Source organism: Penicillium daleae (assembly GCF_028827525.1).
Source record: "Penicillium daleae strain IBT 16125 chromosome Unknown utg000009l_segment0_segment0, whole genome shotgun sequence".
NCBI lineage: Eukaryota > Fungi > Ascomycota > Eurotiomycetes > Eurotiales > Aspergillaceae > Penicillium > Penicillium daleae.
The window spans coordinates 3,871,221-3,889,973 of NW_026623157.1; the positions used below are offsets into that span (position 1 = coordinate 3,871,221).

General features: G+C 53.3%; 5 protein-coding genes across 5 annotated transcripts; 3 read left to right on the forward strand and 2 right to left on the reverse strand.

Annotated features, from left to right (window-relative positions):
* Window positions 1-862: 862 nt before the first annotated feature.
* Window positions 863-3,143, reverse strand: N7458_012548 (WD40 repeat domain-containing protein; the record flags this gene model as incomplete). Its single annotated transcript, XM_056915929.1, has 4 exons — window positions 863-1,692; window positions 1,743-2,261; window positions 2,317-2,430; window positions 2,483-3,143. The coding sequence occupies 4 exons, from the start codon at window positions 3,141-3,143 to the stop codon at window positions 863-865; spliced, it is 2,124 nt and encodes a 707-aa protein (XP_056760683.1).
* A 673-nt stretch (window positions 3,144-3,816) lies between these two features.
* On the forward strand, window positions 3,817-9,337 carry N7458_012549 (putative rRNA biogenesis protein RRP5; the record flags this gene model as incomplete). The annotated part of the gene is made up of 3 exons (XM_056915930.1): window positions 3,817-4,263; window positions 4,317-8,714; window positions 8,780-9,337. The coding sequence occupies 3 exons, from the start codon at window positions 3,817-3,819 to the stop codon at window positions 9,335-9,337; spliced, it is 5,403 nt and encodes a 1,800-aa protein (XP_056760684.1).
* Window positions 9,338-10,261: 924 nt separating this feature from the next.
* Window positions 10,262-11,870, forward strand: N7458_012550 (uncharacterized protein; the record flags this gene model as incomplete). The annotated part of the gene is made up of 2 exons (XM_056915931.1): window positions 10,262-10,641; window positions 10,799-11,870. 2 exons carry the CDS (start codon window positions 10,262-10,264, stop codon window positions 11,868-11,870), a joined length of 1,452 nt encoding a protein of 483 aa, XP_056760685.1.
* A 572-nt stretch (window positions 11,871-12,442) lies between these two features.
* Window positions 12,443-13,633, reverse strand: N7458_012551 (urease accessory protein UreD; the record flags this gene model as incomplete). The annotated part of the gene is made up of 1 exon (XM_056915932.1): window positions 12,443-13,633. One exon carries the CDS (start codon window positions 13,631-13,633, stop codon window positions 12,443-12,445), a length of 1,191 nt encoding a protein of 396 aa, XP_056760686.1.
* A 1,186-nt stretch (window positions 13,634-14,819) lies between these two features.
* Window positions 14,820-18,431, forward strand: N7458_012552 (cohesin subunit IRR1; the record flags this gene model as incomplete). The annotated part of the gene is made up of 2 exons (XM_056915933.1): window positions 14,820-15,267; window positions 15,322-18,431. 2 exons carry the CDS (start codon window positions 14,820-14,822, stop codon window positions 18,429-18,431), a joined length of 3,558 nt encoding a protein of 1,185 aa, XP_056760687.1.
* Window positions 18,432-18,753: the final 322 nt, after the last annotated feature.

Sequence of the window (18,753 nt, forward strand, 5' to 3'; positions counted from 1 at the left end):
TCAAAAACTCCCTTGCTGTATTGAGGAATGGCTTGCAGAGCAGATGATCCCAGAAAGTGCAGAGTCGCTTGCATGTGAAAGGATCTTGGGCAATAATGCGAGAATAACCAGGTCACAAATGATATGCAGGTTGTTAATCCAATATCTGTTCCTTCAGGGCCATTTTAGAGCTTTCTAAGCTTCGTTCTCACGATGGTCGGCATGAATTTATAGTGCTCCGGCACGTCACCTGTGCTCCACAACCGCTGTGATGGAGCTTCCTACCACACAGCTGGAGGAGAATAGGGATGACGTACTCAATATATCCTCCTGAGTATAGACTACTTCAAAGATCAGCTGGGCATCCTCTACAATACCTGAAGCGTGTACGTACATAATTATCACGGGTCATTTCATACTTAACACTGTACTTGCATATATGTATGTAACTATTATTTGGTTATATTATTCGTTGCTCTCTTCTTTCCCTCACGCCTCACTCAATCAAAGTCAATAGTTTAATCAAGGCCGTTCAGACTTCGAGGCTACCCTCTTCTACTTTCGTCCATCTCCCTCTAGACCTCCCTTCTCGCAAGAATCATCATGGCGGCTCCTCCAAGACCAAGCACGATACATGTCTACTCAAGAGAGATAAGTGACATCTTTTGACAAGAATTCTTCAAATAATGGTTCACTAGAATCCACGCGATAAACCCACAGGTAACCCCGAGAGATGCAACATAAATGTAAACGGGTATGCCGCGCTAGAAAATGAAATGCCCTCCTGAGCGCCAGAAAAATATGCCCACGCCAATAACAACAACAGTAAAACAAATACCAGAAATATGCATAAGAACGTAACAATGGATGAAGATTTCGAAAATCATTCATCTTCATCATCATAGGAGTCTTTCGCGGCAGCCCATCCACACTGCCAGTCTCGTCCATCCTTTTGGCCCTGAGTTCTAAGCTCACGAGCTTCGGGGCCTTCGCGCCAGCACCGGGCGTGATAGTCATCGCTGACGGTAATCAGCTCTCCATTGACCGTCCAGGAAATGCCCGTGACTTCCTTTTGGTGCCCTTCGACCAGAGGCGTACCAGATTCGTAGATCGGGATGGTATCGTCGAGTCTTCCGGACAATCCCACACCAGAATTGGTACGGCGGAGGCCGGATCGAGTTGTGAAGAGAGAGGTTCGGGTAGGAGGCAGATCATTGGACAAAGTCTTTACGGGGGCCTGCAGGAATCGTTCATCGGTGGGGAACAGAATGGGACAGTGATCGCTACTACCAACTGCTAACATTTCTGCACGGTCATCAGAAGCTTTGCGCACTGCGAGCTTAACATAGAATGTCGAAACTTGAAGTCGAGGGTGGCGGAATCCATACAAGGGACCCAGTCCCTCTTTGTCAGAACCACCCGATCGTCGCGGGTGAGCATGGTTGAGGGAGAGCTCAGGTGCGTGTCCAAGCACCAAGTGGGAGGTTGAATATGTGTAGACGGTACCATCTCGACAGAGGGTGTACAGTCTTGCACCATCGCCACCAAAAGCCATTGATGTAAGGCCAAACCGTCGGTACTTGATGTGACTGTCAGGCTCGCGGGTAGTGGATAATGGTAGAACGGGTCGGCCACGGCGGTTGTTATGCGCTGTCCGCAAATCCCAAAGTCGGACACTGGCACTAGCCTCGGAGGCCGTGACAAAAGGTTCTCCTGGCCAGGCGGAAGGAAAGACAGCGAAGTGACAGTGATATCGGATCGACCGAATGGAGGGGCTTCCGATTTGTCCAGAGCAGGCTTTTGCGGCGTGGTGTATGCGTGAGCGCCATGGATGGTATTGAGAACATGAGGATACGTCATCTTGGGAGGTGCAGAAGCACTGGAGGACTCGGTTTCAGATTCCAACGAGCACCGAACCTGCAGCGATGGGCGCTCAAATCCCTTGCAGCGAAGGTCCCAAATGTTCACGTTTCCGTCGCGGCTGCATGTTGCGAGAACCTTATTGTTGGAAGCAGGCTGGAACTGAACTCGCTTTACCGAGGACACATGATTGTGAAGACAGTGGATGGGCCGCTGCGTGGTCATGTCGATTACGAGAGATGTTTGATCTCCAGAAGCGGTAGCCAATAGCAGGTCGTCGGATGAGAATTCTAGATCCATGATCGAATTCATATGCGGACGGAAACCAAGATACGCGCTAGAGAATCCTCGTTCATCCTCTTTAGAGGAATCCAACAGACGAATGCCACCTTCCTCATCGCCAACCGCGACCAATGAATTTGCTATTGATAGTCAACATCCTGTACAATGTCTTCGAAGAATGGGCTCCAAACTTACTGTTGCAGGAAGCATTGCAAAACGGAAGTGCCAATTGCCCATCATTAGCATAGCTAGCGCATGAATGACGGTCTTCTGGTCGCGAGTGGAAGTCAGATGTAAGATCTTGCCATCCTATAGATATGTCAGACTAAGATTCCCGAAGCATTAATTGGTCTAAACTAACCAGCTCCCACAGTTGATCGAATAGTCAGCCGGTTCGCACGCGAACCCTGTAGAGTTCGCATGAAGAATGAACCGGATGTTTGCAACACTCGAGATCGGCTGATAGGCGAGACCGGTCGGCGTTTGGGAGGACTAGGCGGCGTCGTTTGGGTGTTTCGGCCCCGCGCGATCACAGCGGTCACATCGATATCTCCAACAACAGCTCTCTGCTCCAGGTCGTCTCTCACAGGAGACCGCACACGGACTTTCTTCAATGGCGAGGATTGCAGCGGGGACGCCACCGACGAGAATGAATGCTTTCGTTTCCTGCTTGGAGTGCGAGGGAAATCTTCCGGTAGACCATGGTTAGGGCTTTGGTCACCGCCCGCCTTGGATGACCTGGTAAAAGCAGGACCGAGGCGATTCACAGCTGGCGAGGTCAGCGCCCGTAGGGCCTGGCGACTTGTCTTCACATTGCTAGCATTGTTGCCACTGTTCAGTAGAGACCGCGGGGTAAAGAAGCGTCGGAAGGACCGAGGCGTGACGGTTGGCGGCTTTCTCTGTCGACGCCCACCACCCGATTCAGATGCGACAGAAGGCGGGGAGGAAGGTATCTCTTGGGACGAGGGAGGAAGGATAGGCTCTGATCGGGGTGGCTCAGGAAGACCAGAAAAACGGTCCATTGTGTGCTCGATCGACCCGGGGGAGGAGAGAGCCTACGGCGGAATACATTGAGGTGTGAAAAGATTCGGCCCAAGGGGGTAAGATGGGAGGAGCGGGTCTGGTCGTGTTGCGCGCATCGGACGTGACGCGGAGCGTGTGGTTCGGGTATTTGACACCTGAATTCAGGCGCCAAGGCCATCGGATGTGCAGTGAAGACGTGACGAATTGGTATTGTAGATTATACATTGAAAGAGATTGTTATTTAGCAAATCAAAGAGAGGCTATGGGTCTATCTCCACGATTTGTATTATTGAACTTCAATCCAAACTACCAAGACTGACAAAATACTGGAAATTCATCAAGTAGATTTGAGTATGTCTGAAAAATTACCCCAAACATTAGGGCTTCAGTATTCTCCGTAAATATCTCCTTGATTTTTCATCTAGTATTCATAGCTGAACTGCCTAATAGTTTGATTTATCCAGTAGCATCTGTACATACTTAGCCATACTATTGACGAGGCCTGTACCAAGTCCTGTGTCTCGACTCGTGGACTCCGTCCAAAAAGGCGGTCCCCACTTGATCCTCACCGCCTCGTATTCTGCCACGCATTATCGGATTTTTCGATTTTTTTTTTCTTTGCGATACCACGAGAATCCTCAACCGTGCACGATTCGGTCTCGCCTATCAACAATGGCGCCGATCAAGCGCAAGGGGAATGCCCCCGAAGAAACGGCTACTCGCCAGCCGCAAAAGCGCGCCAAGGTTGGAGCAGAGGACCGCAAACAAGACTCCAAGCCTAAAGATACCGCTCCCAAAGCTTCAGAGCTCTCTGTTCTCCGTGACGACGAGCCATCTTTCCCCCGTGGTGGCGGCAGCGTCTTGACTCCCTTAGAGCGCAAGCAAATTCAGATACAAGCCAACAAGGATGTTCTCTTCGAGCAGAAAGGTGCTAAGAAGTCTGTCCGCGAATTTGCCGACGACGACGACGACGAGGATGATGAAGATGTGGAGATGGAGGATGCGGACACAGGTGCTACTGCCAAAAAGTCTCGGAAGAAGAAGTCAAAAGGCAAGAAGCCTACCGATAAGGAATCCACCGAGAAGGAAGGTGTGCGAATTGAGGGTCTCAGCTACAAGGTATGAGCGGGATTGAAACATGCTTCATTGGGTTCTCTAACTGACAATTATAGCGCATTGTACCGGGATCCATGATTCTTGGTCAGGTTTCCAGCATCACTGCCCACGACGTTGCCATCTCTCTGCCTAACAATCTTGTTGGCTACGTGCCTCTTACTTCCGTCTCGAAAGTCCTAGACGACAAGATCGAGAAACTACTGAATGAAGAAGGAGATGACGAGGAGGACGACTCTGACGATGAGATCTTCGACCTCAAGGAACATTTCTATATCGGCCAGTATCTCCGAACATACGTTGTGTCTACCGGCACCGAGGCCACCGAAGCTGGTGGTCGCAGCAAGAAGCGCATCGAGCTGTCTATCGACCCCAGACAAGCCAATACCGGCCTCTCTAAATCCGATCTGGTTGTGAATTTGGCCGTTCAGGCTGCGGTTGTCAGTGTTGAGGACCACGGTGTGGTCATGGATCTTGGCATTGAAGGCTCCGATCTCAAGGGCTTCATGTCGTCCAAGGAAGTCGACCCTCGCGTGGAGTATTCCAGCATTAAGGAAGGCTCAGTCTTCCTCTGCATGGTCACTGGTCAGAACGCCAGTGGAAATGTAATCAAGCTCTCCTCCAAACTTCAGTCTTCTGCCTCGATCAAGCACTCGCACTTCCTCAGCGCCGCGCCAACCATCAACTCCTTCCTTCCCGGTGTTGCCGCTGAGATTCTCCTGACCGAGGTCGCCCCGAATGGCATGGCCGGAAAGATCATGGGAATGCTCGATACCGTTGTTGACGTGGTGCAGTCTGGTGCCGACGACGGCAAACTGGACCTGGAGCGCAAGTGGAAGATGGGAGCCAAGATCAAGGGCCGTATCGTTTCCACTTTCCCTAGCTCGGAACCTTTCAAGATCGGCTTCTCGATGCTGGACCATGTCCTCAAGCTTTCCTCCGATAGCCGTGGCCCTGGCTCATCCGATGAGGCGCCTGCTGTCTCCGCCATTGTTCCTGAAGTCACCGTCGTCAAGATGGACTCTAGCGGCATGGGTTTGTATGTTCAGATTGGCGAAACCAAGCACATTGGATTTGTTCACATCTCTCGCCTTGCAGATGGCAAGGTTGAGTCCATCTCACCCGAGTCAGGTGCCTTCAAGATTGGATCTACTCACGAAGCTCGTGTTGTGGGATACAACATGATCGACAACCTTTACCTTCTCTCTTTTGAGCAGTCCGTCATTGAGCAGCCATTCTTGCGCCTTGAGGATGTCAATGTTGGCGCAATTGTCAAGGGAAAGGTGGAGAAACTGTTGATCGGTGCCACCGGGATGGATGGTCTTATTGTCAGCCTTGCAGATGGTATCACTGGGTTGGTCCCTTCGATGCATTTTGCAGACACTCAACTCCAGTTCCCTGAGAAGAAGTTCCGTGTGGGCCAGAAGATTTCCGCCAGAATCCTTTCTGTGAACCTCGATAAGCGTCAGATTCGGTTAACCCTGAAGAAGAGTCTGTTGAACAGCGAGTCTGCTATCTGGAATGACTACAAGGACATCGTGGCCGGCGCCCAGGCTCCCGGTACTATTGTCAACCTGCAGCCTCACGGTGCCGTTGTTCAGTTCTACGGCGCTGTCCGCGGCTTCCTGCCCGTTTCTGAGATGAGCTCGGCTTACATCAAGGACCCGGCCGAGCACTTCCGCCTGGGCCAGGTCGTCAATGTGCACGCGCTGAGTGTGGACGCCTCCCAGGGCCGACTTGCCGTCTCTTGCAAGGACCCATCGACTTTCACCGACAAGTATGGTCAGGCTTTCGAGGACATCCAGCCCGGCCTGCTCGTCTCTGGATCTGTCTTTGAGAAGTCTGGTGATGATTTGCTCCTGAAGCTTGACGATTCCGACCTGGTCGCCCGTCTCGATATTCAGCACATCATCGATGGTTCTCCGTCAAAGCAGAGCTCTACTCTATCCAAAATTCGTGTTGGTCAGAAGCTGAATGAGCTTTTGGTTCTGGACACTCATCGCGCTCATCGCCTTATCCGCGTCTCTAGCAGAGCCAGTCTCAAGAAGGCTGCTAAGCAAGGAAGCTTGCCCAGCAAGTTCGAGGATATCCAGGAAGGATCTTCGGTGACTGGCTTCGTTCGTAACATCACACCCGCTGGATTGTTCGTTGAGTTCTTGGGTGGTTTGACTGGTCTCGTCCCCAAGCGTCTTATTGAAGATGCCAACCTCGCTCAGCCTCAGTTCGGAGTTTCGAAGGGCTCAAATATCACTGTCCGTGTTCACGAGGTTGACACTGACTTGCAGCGTTTCATTCTGAGCCAGAAGGCTGCCGAATCTTCCAGTGCTGCTTCTAAGAAGTCCAAGGAGCCTGTGCAGACCAACGATGCCCTTGCAAACCCCGTTGATGAAGACGTCAAGACCATGTCAGACCTTAGCTTCGGCCGGATCGTCAAGTGCAAGGTTGTCTCCATCAAGGCTACCCAAGTCAATGTGCAACTGGCCGACAACATCCAGGGCCGCATCGATGTTTCTGAGGTCTTCGACAACTGGGAGGATCTCAAGGATCGCAAGCAGCCCCTGCGATTCTTCAGGGCCAAGCAGGTTCTTTCCGCCAGAGTCCTTGGTGTTCATGACGCCCGCAACCACAAGTTCCTCCCCATCTCCCACCGCAGCGGCAAGTATCCCGTCTTCGAGCTTTCCCTCAAGCCCAGCTTCATCAAGGCTGCGAACCCCGAGCCCCTCAACATGGACCAGGTCAAGGTTGGCACTTCATGGATGGGCTTTGTCAACAATGTTGCCGATGACTGCCTCTGGATCAACTTGTCTCCCAATGTGCGCGGCAGGCTGCGCTTCATGGATGCGTCCGATGATCTCTCCCTCCTGACCGACGTTGAGAAGAACTTCCCTATTGGTTCCGCCCTCAAGGTCCATGTCACTGCTGTCAACGCCGAGAAGGGTCATCTGGATCTCTCTGCCAGGCAGGGCTTCGACAAGCTCTCCTTTGGCGACATCTCCGTCGGCATGATTCTGCCTGGCCGCGTGACCAAGATTACCGAGAAGCAGATCATCATGCAGCTCGGTGAGGCTCTCGTCGGCGCTGTCAACCTGATCGACATGGCCGACGACTACTCCAAGGCTAACCCGACTGTTTACCACAAGAACGAGGTGCTCCGTGCATACGTACTTGCCGTCGATCAGGCCAACAAGAAGATCTCCCTGTCGCTCCGTCCCTCCAAGGTTCTGAGCTCCTCGCTTCCCGTCCAGGATCGCGAGATAGTGTCCATAAAGGAGATCAAGCCCAACGATGTGATCCGTGGTTTCATCAAGCGTATTATTGATGCCGGCCTCTTCGTCGCCGTCGGTCACGATGTCACTGCTTACGTTCGCGTCTCTGACCTTTCCGACTCATATCTCAAGGAGTGGAAGGATTCGTTCCACGCTGACCAGCTGGTCAAGGGCCGTGTTACTCTGGTTGACCCGGAGCAGAACAAGCTGCAGATGAGCTTGAAGGACTCCGTCCTCGACCCCAACTTCAAGGCTCCGATTACCCTTCGGGATCTCAAGGTCGGTCAGATTGTGACCGGCAAGGTCCGCAAGGTTGAGGAGTTTGGTGCTTTCATTGTCATTGATCGCTCTGCCAATGTCAGTGGCCTCTGTCATCGCAGTGAGATGGCTGAGAAGCGCGTCGAGGATGCACGCACCTTGTACGACGAGGGTGATGCCGTCAAGGCCAAGATCGTCAAGATCGACTCCAAGGCTGGCAAGATCTCGTTCTCATTGAAGGCCTCGCACTTCCAAGATGAGGCGGATGAGGAGAGCGAGGATGAGGATATGGAAGATGGCGCTGGTGGGGTTGAGCTCGGCGAAGACGACAGTGCTGATGAGGACGACGATGATGTCTCCATGGGCGGCGTTGAAGTCGAGGATGAAAGCGAGGAGGAAGAGGATAGTGACGAGGACGAGCCCATGAACGGTGCTTCCAAGGACGGCGGTCTCGGTGCCGGTGGCTTCAACTGGAGCGGCAACGTTCAGGATGAAGAGGCCGAGGCTGCTGACTCTGACAGCGACGAGGACGAGGACCAGAAGAAGAAAAAGAAGAAGAAGAGCAAGCCTGAGATCCAGGTTGATCGCACTGGCGATCTGGATGCGAACGGCCCTCAGACTGTCGCTGACTACGAGCGTCTGCTGCTGGGTGAGCCTGACTCGTCGCTGTTGTGGCTGCAGTACATGGCCTTCCAGCTCGAGCTGGGTGAGGTGGAGAAGGCTCGGACCATTGCCGAGCGTGCTCTCCGCACGATCACCATGGGTCAGGATTCCGAGAAGCTGAACATCTGGGTTGCTCTTCTGAACTTGGAGAACACGTACGGCAATGACGACAGCCTCGAAGAAGTGTTCAAGCGAGCTTGTCAGTACAACGAGCCGCAGGACATGTATGAGCGGATGATCAGTATCAACATCCAGTCTGGCAAGAACGAGGTATGTGATAGAGTCCTGTTATGTCCCAGAATTACATTTTCTACAGGTACTAATCCCATCTCCAGAAAGCGGATGATCTCTTCCGGACCGCCATGAAGAAGAAGATCTCCACCCAGTCACCCAAGTTCTTCCTGAACTACGCTAGCTTCCTCTTTGACACGATGGCTGCTCCCGAACGGGGTCGGGGTCTGCTGTCCCGTGCGCTGCAGTCGCTCCCGGCACACACTCACGTCGAGACGACCTCCAAGTTCGGCCAGCTCGAGTTCCGGTCTGCCAATGGCGACATTGAGCGTGGTCGCACTGTGTTCGAGGGCCTGTTGTCCTCGTTCCCCAAGCGCATTGACCTGTGGAACGTGCTAATCGATCTGGAGATGAAGGCAGGCGATGCAGAGCAGGTGCGCCGGCTGTTTGAGCGGGTGCTTGGGCTGCAGCACAAGAAGGGCTCTTTCACGGTGGACCCCAGCAAGAAGGTCAAGCCCAAGCAGGCCCGCTTCTTGTTCAAGAAGTGGCTGGCCTTTGAGGAGAAGCTAGCGGCGGCTGAGGGTGGGGATGAGAAGATGGTGGAGGAGACCAAGGCCCGGGCGGCGGCTTATGTCAAGTCTCTGCAGGAGGAGGAGGATTAGAGCAGGTATTGTTGGCTCGAGTACTTCTTGAGCCTGGAATGGTTGAACGTTGGGTTGATTTTCTGTCTACAAAAAAAGATCGGGTCCATGTTTGTTACAATTTTTTGTTCGTGGAACCCGTGGGTGTTTGGGACCATTGCATTCGTTGTATATAAAGCGCTACGACGCAGATCATCCATGAATTATTCTTTCTTTCCATTTATCATTGACCTGATTTTGCAGTAGCGCATGACTGTCAGCCCTAATCTAAGGTTGTAGATGTGGAGCTTCTGTCAGGATCTCAACGAGGGAATCCTTGTAAGTGTCGAAGACAGGGGCCTATCTGAGCTCTGGATGGCTGCATGCGGGCCTATCCCATGCTCCTCGTGGGCAGCCAGAAGTATAAGATGTATACTTGGTGGGAAGTATACTACTCCACCCTGAACCAAGTATCACGCTGCAGTTCACGAGAGTCTCTCTCTTCCCTTGAGCCAACGCCCGCCAGAGCGTCCCTGCGTGGCGTCCACGGGCTCCTCTCGTTGGCCCGCATGCCTAAAGAAAGTGCGGCCGTCCCACCGATTTGCACCCAATGGGGACCGGCAGCAGCACGGCATGGCTGGAACGTTTGGACCGGAAATCACCTTTGCACGTTGACCGTGAGAGACGCTGGCCATTTGCAGGGTTGAGATAGTGAATTGACTGCTATGCCTACAGTAGCTCGGTCTAGACGACGAGGGGTTCAACCACGGCACTAGGCTTCGGGAGCCAAAAATCTCACCATCGATCTAGTAACTCTAGTCCTAGTAGTGTCTATGCTGCCACGCCGAGGTTCTTATATACTATTCCCTCACCCCCCGCCATGATTCTTCACTTCGTCGTGTCTTTCTCCATCCTTTCCACCTCCCCTCCCCACCCCCCGGTCTACAGAGACCCATCGCGCCCGCAATGGGCGTCTCTTACCAGCCGTTGGACGTGACCAACCCTAGCGGCATTTCCGAATGCCTCCTCGCAGTGCCCTTCGAGGCATACACCGATTCACCCTCATCTACAACTGTCGCTGATGAGGATTCCAACGCCGACAGAGTCAAGGGCAGCACTACCGTGCGAGTTGAAGCGATCCCCCGCGCAAAGGTGGGGCCGCGCATCGGGAAATGGCGTCGGTCACTGGCGGCCTTCGTTCGGTCCAGGTTTGCGACTCGCTGCGCTGATCGCGACGACGCTTTACCGCTGCTCTCGCAGGATACACCGCAGTTTGGGAAGCGGTCTTGTCGCTCGTGGGTGGAGCACTGGTTGGTGCGGGGATTGTTGGGTTTCTTCGTTATACTGTAAGTGCACTGCACCTTTGCCCGTACTCCCGCTGAGGGGGGGGAGGGGGACTAATGGAGGTGTGGGGGATGTGCTTGGACCGATGGATAAATTATGCATTCTTGGGATTGGGCGCAAATCAAGACTCGAGACTCGAGGCTGACAAATGTGCTGTAGAGGCATTATCCAGTTCATCTCGATCGCCTGTGGAATCGGGCTGATCTTCTTCCCGGACGAATATGACCGCGCGGCACGCTTATTGATGCCGACCAGCGAACAACCCGATTCCGACGACATCACCCACTGGCCGACCGATTTCTCTCGCGAAATCCTTCCCGTCGGATGCCATTCGCACAATGACTACTGGCGCCGGGTCCCTCTGTTCTCTGCCCTGCAGGCAGGTTGCATCGGAGTCGAGGCGGATGTCTGGCTCTTCGACGAGGAACTGTACGTCGGCCACACGAGATCCGCTCTGACCAAGCGTCGTACCCTGCGATCCTTGTACGTCGACCCACTCGTGCGCATTCTCGATCGCCAGAACCCGGTTACCCCGTTCCAGCGGACGATCGAGACTCCCCCGCACGGGGTCTTCGATACAGACCCCGACCAGACGTTAATCTTGCTGATTGACTTCAAAACGGATGGCGCGGCGACTTGGCCCGCCGTTGTGAAGGAGTTGGCCCCGCTGAGGGACGGAGGATACCTCACGTTCTTCAATGGGCGTGATATCATCCCCGGGCCGGTGACGGTAGTGGGAACGGGCAACACACCCTTCGATCTACTCACAGCAAACACAACCTACCGGGATATCTTCTTCGATGCCCCGCTAGACAAGCTGATCGATGATCTGGGCCTCGACCGCGGACAAGTCGGCACATTTGGCTCGCCTGTGAAACGGTCTACGGGACTGGGCCAGGGCCTATCTGGGATGCCGGACAGCATTACCGCGCACACGTTCAACGTCACCAACAGCTACTACGCCTCTGTATCTTTCAAAAAGGCCGTCGGATTCCCCTGGCCCTTCCACTTCACGGAGCACCAGATGGATTTGATCCGGAGACAGGTGCGGATTGCGCATAGCCATGGGTTGAAGGTGCGATATTGGGGATTGCCGAGTTGGCCGCTCAGTTTGCGGAATCATATTTGGCGGATCCTTGTGCAGGAAGGGGTTGATTTGCTGAATGTAGATGATTTGACTGCTGCGACCAAGGGGGACTGGAAGATTAAGATTTTGGACTGGTGGTTCTAGGAAATGATGGTTTATGGCTGGTTTATGGGAAACGAGATCTCGATTTTACGTACATGAGGATGGGCACTGGACTGGCGTTCAGGTCGGGGGCTTTTTTTTTGATGACATTTTTTAAGATACCTTATTCGCCTTGATAGATTTTCACTTTTCTTCTCTCTTTTCTCTTTTGTTGCATGTTCTTATGGATACATCTACAAATGGTTTTTATTTCAGAATTGTGCTGGGAAATATCAAGATTCATATTGAAGCAGTCAAGCTTTTAGTGGCTGCAATGCAGTTTGCGGATGCAGTAGTCCTTGGTTTGTTTTGTTTGGATAGAACAGCGCCTGTCTGCCCTGGATGCAGGGTAATGCTAAATGACCAAAATGACAATGCAAAAATGCTAAAAGAACAAGTAGAATGAATATCACAAAGTGAGACCCGGGTACAGGCCTTGAAGATATAGATGCCACGGGGGCCCATCGGGGGGTATCATCAAATGGAGCGTACTGGGAGTCCAGTCCAGACGCAGTGGAGGGTGATGGTATGTTGAAACAGATGCAGAGATGTTGTTGAAGAAATGGAGACCAAGATCAAAGGCAGAAGAGAGCTTCCTCGCCAAACTCTCGGATTATGCTGCCTTCTTCGCGAAGGAGCCCTCCGAGCCAGTGTTTGGCTGTCTCGAAGTCCTTGGCGCCGAACTTGACCAGAACAAATCCGGCGCGCACGCGAGCTGCCGTCCAGATAACATCGCCCGTGGTGCTGAGCGATGGTTCGGGAGCCGATGACGGGGCAGACGAGGACCAATTTCGGCTGCCGATTCGAGGTTGAGAGTTGAACTGTTGCATGAAGTATGACCCGAGGCTGTCGAACACTGGGCCCGACAGGATCAGCGTACCTAGGACTCCGTGCGGGCGCGTACGTTCTTGGATGACGTTCAAAGGTACCAAGCCGGCCTGCGGTGGTGGCGTCTCAGCACGGCCAGAGTGGCTATTGAGCCCACTCTCGCCTGCGTCGTCGTCAAGGTCCTCATCTGAGTCATTGAGATCCTCGGTCTCATCGTCCAGGATGACCGAGTCACGTAGCAGGAGCCGGCTCTTGCCCGTCGTCTCGTCAGTAGCCCAAACTTCGTTACGGCCGCGCCAGAAGCGGAAGTTCCAGTTTTCGCCGCGCGACGTCCGGCCTTGTGTAACCCAGTCCAGAACACAAAGACTGCTGCGCTCGTTACCCTTGGCAGCGGCGTCGACGGTAAATGTTTGTACTTGCGCGTAGCGACTGTTCTTGAAGGGCACAGATGGGTCGGGCAAGTAGCATAGCGCTGCTTGGCGGCCGATTTTCACGTCCAGAGATTGCTGACTCATGTCGGCGAGATGTTGGTTGGCGGGCATCTGCTTGCGATGACCCTTGATCAATTTGATGCCATTCTCGTTGCCGGGCTCGGTCTTGAAAATCTTGGTGCTCCCCTGCGGCGTGGTCACTACCATGCGGGTCCTCGGCTCGAGTTTGATCGACACCTCGATGTGATCACCTGGCAGCAAACCACCGCCATAGGTGAGGAGGTAGAGATGGACTGGTCTTGAGGGACATGAATCCGACAATGCAGAGGATTCTGGGCTGGGGACGAATCCTGGAGCTCGGGGGACGAGCTTCAATGGGTATTTGTAGGTGAGAGTAGTGAGGGTGGGGTTGTTTGGTGGGAGGAGAGAGAGGACGACAGTGCCTTGGCCCGGCTTCGCGATGGAAGACTCGAAGGGCGAGCGGATGGGCATTGCTGGTTGTCGCATGATGCCGGGGGTGTGTGTGTTGTGTTCTTGCTTTGGTGGCAGGCACTTGGAAAAAGAGATGTGGGAGTCAAGACCGGACGAGAGGTGGGCCGGGCGAAGGCTTATCAAGCTAGAGAGGGGCGGACCGAAGAATGAGCCAAGCAGGCATGAATGTATGCGGATATCAGGAAAGACGGGCGACGGTAATGCTCTATCGCATCATGTGGATGTGCAGAAACTGATTTTTTTGCCTTGCTTACCCCAGACTCTTGGGATCTCGGGGCCATGCCGGATATATAATTTTAGCCCTGCCGCACGCTGGGGCGATGATGGCATCCATTAGTTAATGGCGCATCCACTCCTGAGGAGGTTACCGTCGGTTGGAGTGGCCCAGTTGGATTCCGCAATTCCATGGGCAGCGGCACGATGTGTCAAGCGGGGGTCTCTCATGACTTGCTGGCTTCCGTGAGACCGAGCAAAGTGGACTGAATTGCTGCGCCGAGAGGAGTTTTTATGACACACAAGATCCATGGATCTTCGCACTAGCAAAATGCCCAGTAGTCTCGGCCATGTCGGCGGCTTTGGACTTGCCCTATGGGGACCCCCGCAAGCCACTCGTGGCCGGCGCGTGACCTTGTCAGATTATGTCATCGTCCAGGGGGCGCATTCAGTTACCTCCCAAAGGGAGCTAGGCTTGATCGCCTGAGATTTAGGGTGTCGATGGATCGTGTTGGGTTGGTTCCTCAGGCTGTAAGGCTCTCAGGCCCCCAGGCTCTCAGGCTCTCAGGCTCCCAGGCCATCGCAAAGACCACGAGGTTTGCCAGGCGCTCAGGCACCCAGTCGCGTCGCACCTCCTTTACACTTCCTCGAGACCCCCGCTCTGTTCGTCTATCGGGTTTCTTTATTTTTCCCCGGACGATCGATTCGCGCACCCACTCTGGCATGCAGTGAATCTGGCCGCCGCGACACCCCCGAAGTTCAGCGATACCAACTTGGGTTCTCCCTTTCACCGGTGGTCCCATTTAACGAGTCCCGTTTGCTGCCGTTGCACGGCGCGTTCCACGGAGCGCGTTTGGTCTCAACGTACGAGTGTCCCCAACGTCCCATTGTCACCTCAGCTCGCCATTCTAGCTGACACAGATCTTCTCATACCATTGCAGTCTCTTGAATTCATATCCCACATACGAACACACACTGCCGTTCTACTATGGACGAGGACATTCCGAGTAGCCCGGCCTCCACGCCCGCCGAGGACCGACGCAAGTCGGGTCGCATGACGCGTCGACCCGAAGTCTTTTCTCAGAGCAATCACTCCATCATCGATTTAAATGCTGGTGGCAAGCGCAAGCGCGGCGACGCGCTCGACCAGTCCGATAGTGATAACGACATATCGGAATCCGAAAGCGATGATGCGGGTGATGAGGAAGCCGACGAGGAGGAGCTGAGAGAAAAGCGACGTGCTGCGCGCAAGAAGGGCACAAAGAGGGCACCCGTTAAGAAAGGCTCGCATGCCGCGAAGAAACCCAAGGTCACGAGTAATGGCGTGGGAAGACAACTGGCTTTTCGACCTGCAACGAACGGGCGACTGCCGACCTCGCGTCCCCGCAAGCTCAAAGTTCGACCCAGCCTAGTATCTGGCGAACGAGGGTTATTTGGTGAGTAACTCTGACCAACGCGCAATGAGAATTGCATCTAACCGATACAAACAGCCGAGGTTTTTGGAAAGAGCAACCATGCAGAGACTGCCGCTGCCCAGTGGTTGACTCAATATCAACGTAACCCCGCAGTGGCCATGCGAGACTTGGTCAATTTCATTCTCCGATGCACTGGAGATGACTTGGAAATTACCGAGGAGCAGGCGACGGATATAGACCATGCTCCTGGACACATCGCAGAGCTACAAGAGGTCTACATCGCGCACAAAATCCCGGATTATCCCCTCATCTCCAAAGAAAAGAAATATCGCGCATTCCAACCGGTTCTCGAGGAGTTCTTCGCCGCATTGATCCAAACGTTCCACCACTCCTCGATTCTATACACTGATGTGGCTCTGCTGGAGAACATCCAAACGTGGATCTCAAGCATCTCGACCGCAGGCATCCGGCCGTTCCGGCATACTGCAACTATCATCTCGCTAGCTATGACCACCGCCTTGTGTGGAATCGCACGCGAAGTAACGACAACTGTAACGACCTCCCGCAAGCAGCTTGAGAGTGAGAAGAAAAAGAAAACCGTCAACAAAGGCCGAGTGGAAGCAATCCAAACAGCCATCTCCGAGGGTGAAGCAAAGGTCGAGCGTCTGGATGATTCCTTGCAAGATGGATTTGATACTGTCTTTGTCCACCGCTACCGGGACGTCGATGGCGTTATTCGTGGAGAATGCTTGGCGTCTCTGGGCCGATGGATCGCCACATACAGAGAAATGTTCTTCGAGGGCCAATACTTGCGATATCTTGGATGGACTCTGGCTGATGTGGTCGCACATACCCGGCTGGTAGTCCTGTCGCAATTGCTCCCTCTCTTCGAGAAAAAGGATAACATTGCTGTTCTTCACTCCTTTACGGATCGCTTCCGCCCGCGCATTGTGGAGATTGCTGCACAGGATGCCGACATCAATGTCCGTGTAGCTGCGATTGAGCTGCTAAACCACCTTCGTGAAGGAGGATTGCTTGAGCCCGACGACATTGATGCCATCGGTAAATTGGTCTTCGATATCGACCCGCGGATCCGGAAGACGGCGGGTCGCTTCTTCGTTGCCAACATCCAAGATGCATTTGAATCATCAACTGAGGAGGTGGCGGATGAGATGAACGAGATGTTTGCTGACGACGATGACGAGGACGAGTTCGAAACGCCTAAGCGCTCATGGATCAAATTTAAGACTCTCGTGGATGTCTTCCAAGCTTATGATGACCATGGTGAAGATGAAACACCTGAACAAACCACGGCACGCGGTGTGCTTTCTGGAGCGCCCGCGGATTCCCGATTCGTTTTGGCGACCGAAGCTATCTACCCACACATGGAAGAACTTTCTCAATGGCAGTCCCTGGCTGGCTATTTGCTGTATGACCACTCCCAAATCGAGGATGAGCCGGAGGAAGACGACACTGCTGGAGTTGTGCGGACACTGTACAAGATGAGTGAAGGACAGGAGTCCATTCTGCTTGAGATTCTATGTGCCGCAGTCAAGCTTCGCGTGCTTGATGTTGCAAAGTCCGATATCGACAAGCGCGGACGCAAGGTCAAGGCACTAACTGCTAAGATTCCTGAGCTGCAGGAGGAAATTTCTCATGGCCTTGCTCAAATCATCCCTCAGCTTCTGAACAAATTCGGATCCGCACCCGAGGCTGCATCTGCTGTCCTGCGTCTCGAGCATCTCGTGGACTTGGATACCATCCAAGATCTCCAGAAGGATGCCACCGCTTACACATCATTGTTGAACGACATCAACAAGCAGTTCTTGACCCACTCGGACCAAGATGTCTTGGCGGAAGCTAGTGTTGCTTTCTTGCATGCCAAGAGCTCCGAGGAGATGCGCGAAGCTCTTGAGGGCAAAGTTCAGGAGTTGTGGGACGATATGGTTGACACCCTCGGTGCGCTGTCTCGCAAGAGGGAAGTTCAAGCGGGCGCCTACATTTCAGATCCCACTATCACTGAACTCGCCAACACTGTTACGCGTATTTTCAACCTCTCCACTATTACCGATTGCACAACCATCCTGGAGACGGTGCCAAAATCTCACTCAAAATCCAAGAAAGATACTCTCGAAGCTCCTTTCAATACACTCATCCATTTGACCCAGCGGGGCACTCGCAAGCTGGACGAGGATGAGGATATCGCCAAGGCGGAAACTGAAGTGGTTGCTAACAGCATCCGGACCTTGCTTTTCTACTTCATGTGGAAGGTGCAGGCTCTCACCGCTGCGTTGAAGGAGGGCAAAGCGTCCTTTACCACATCATACTTCGAAGCCCTCACGAAAAGCCGCGAGGCTTTTTCCTCTGCTCTTCTTGCTATTATTCAGAAGCGTACTGGTCTTGATGACCTTCGGTTCACAGCTGTTACAACATATCTCGACCTTCACACTCTCTTCGGCACTCTTCGCAACATTGGCCAGGGCGTTGGGAACGATGAAGATGTGCTCTTCCAAGCTCAGAGCCTTGTGCACGAGATTCCTTCCGAGGGCGCGTCTCTCGTCGCCAAGATCCAAAGCAGTGCCGAGCGCATCTTTGCTAAAAAGTCCAAGCGAGACCTTGAACCCGCAGAGGATGATGCGCCCGCTTCCGAGGACGAGCCCGAGGACGACGATGAAGCAAGTGACTCCGATGATGAGGCTGTTGTCAATGAGCGTCTCCGTAGCAGCATGATTGCGGAGCAACGCCTCTGTGAGTTGACTGGTAAGCTCGTTCTGGCCATCATTGGCCGTGTGATTGACGCTTCTGGGTCGAAGCGCGGTTCACTCAAGAAACGACTCCTTCATAACAAGAACGGGCTGGGCCAGAACTACCGTGAGGTTCTGTCCTACCTGGAGGAGCGCAAGCCTCGCAGCGCACCACGCAGCAAAGGCAAGCAGTCCGCCAAGGCTGGCGCAGGTGAAGGCGAAGCGCTAACGACAAAGAAGGACTTCAAGTCTGCTGAGCGCATCGACGATGACGAGGATGAGGAGGATGGGGACAATGCTGAGCCAGTGGAGGAAGATGACGACGAAGACTTGCGTGCTCGTGGTCTCGTCGATGAAGACATTGACCGTGACATTGATGAAAATGAAGAGCTTAATGACCTCGCACCCGAATCGGATGAGGATGAGGTGATGGGTGATTAAGTCTTTGCTGTCGGCAGAGTATTAAGTGATCCATTCGATGAGGAATTCCTTTTTTTTTTTCCAAAGCCTTTGATATTGTTCCGATTTCCCCTTTCTTCCTCTTCTTTTCTAATATTCCCGATGTTTAAATTCAAGTCCTCTGTGCCATCTGTGAACGAATTTTCCAATTTCCTTGCGAAAGATGGCCATCTTTCGCATACAATGTATATGTATTAGGATGAGTGACTCTTTGGTATTCAAAATGAGCAAGTATGACTTATTATCCGTGTCGGCGTCCGTAATCTTCTATCATCAATCAGATTCATTGGCTCTGCCCTACAGC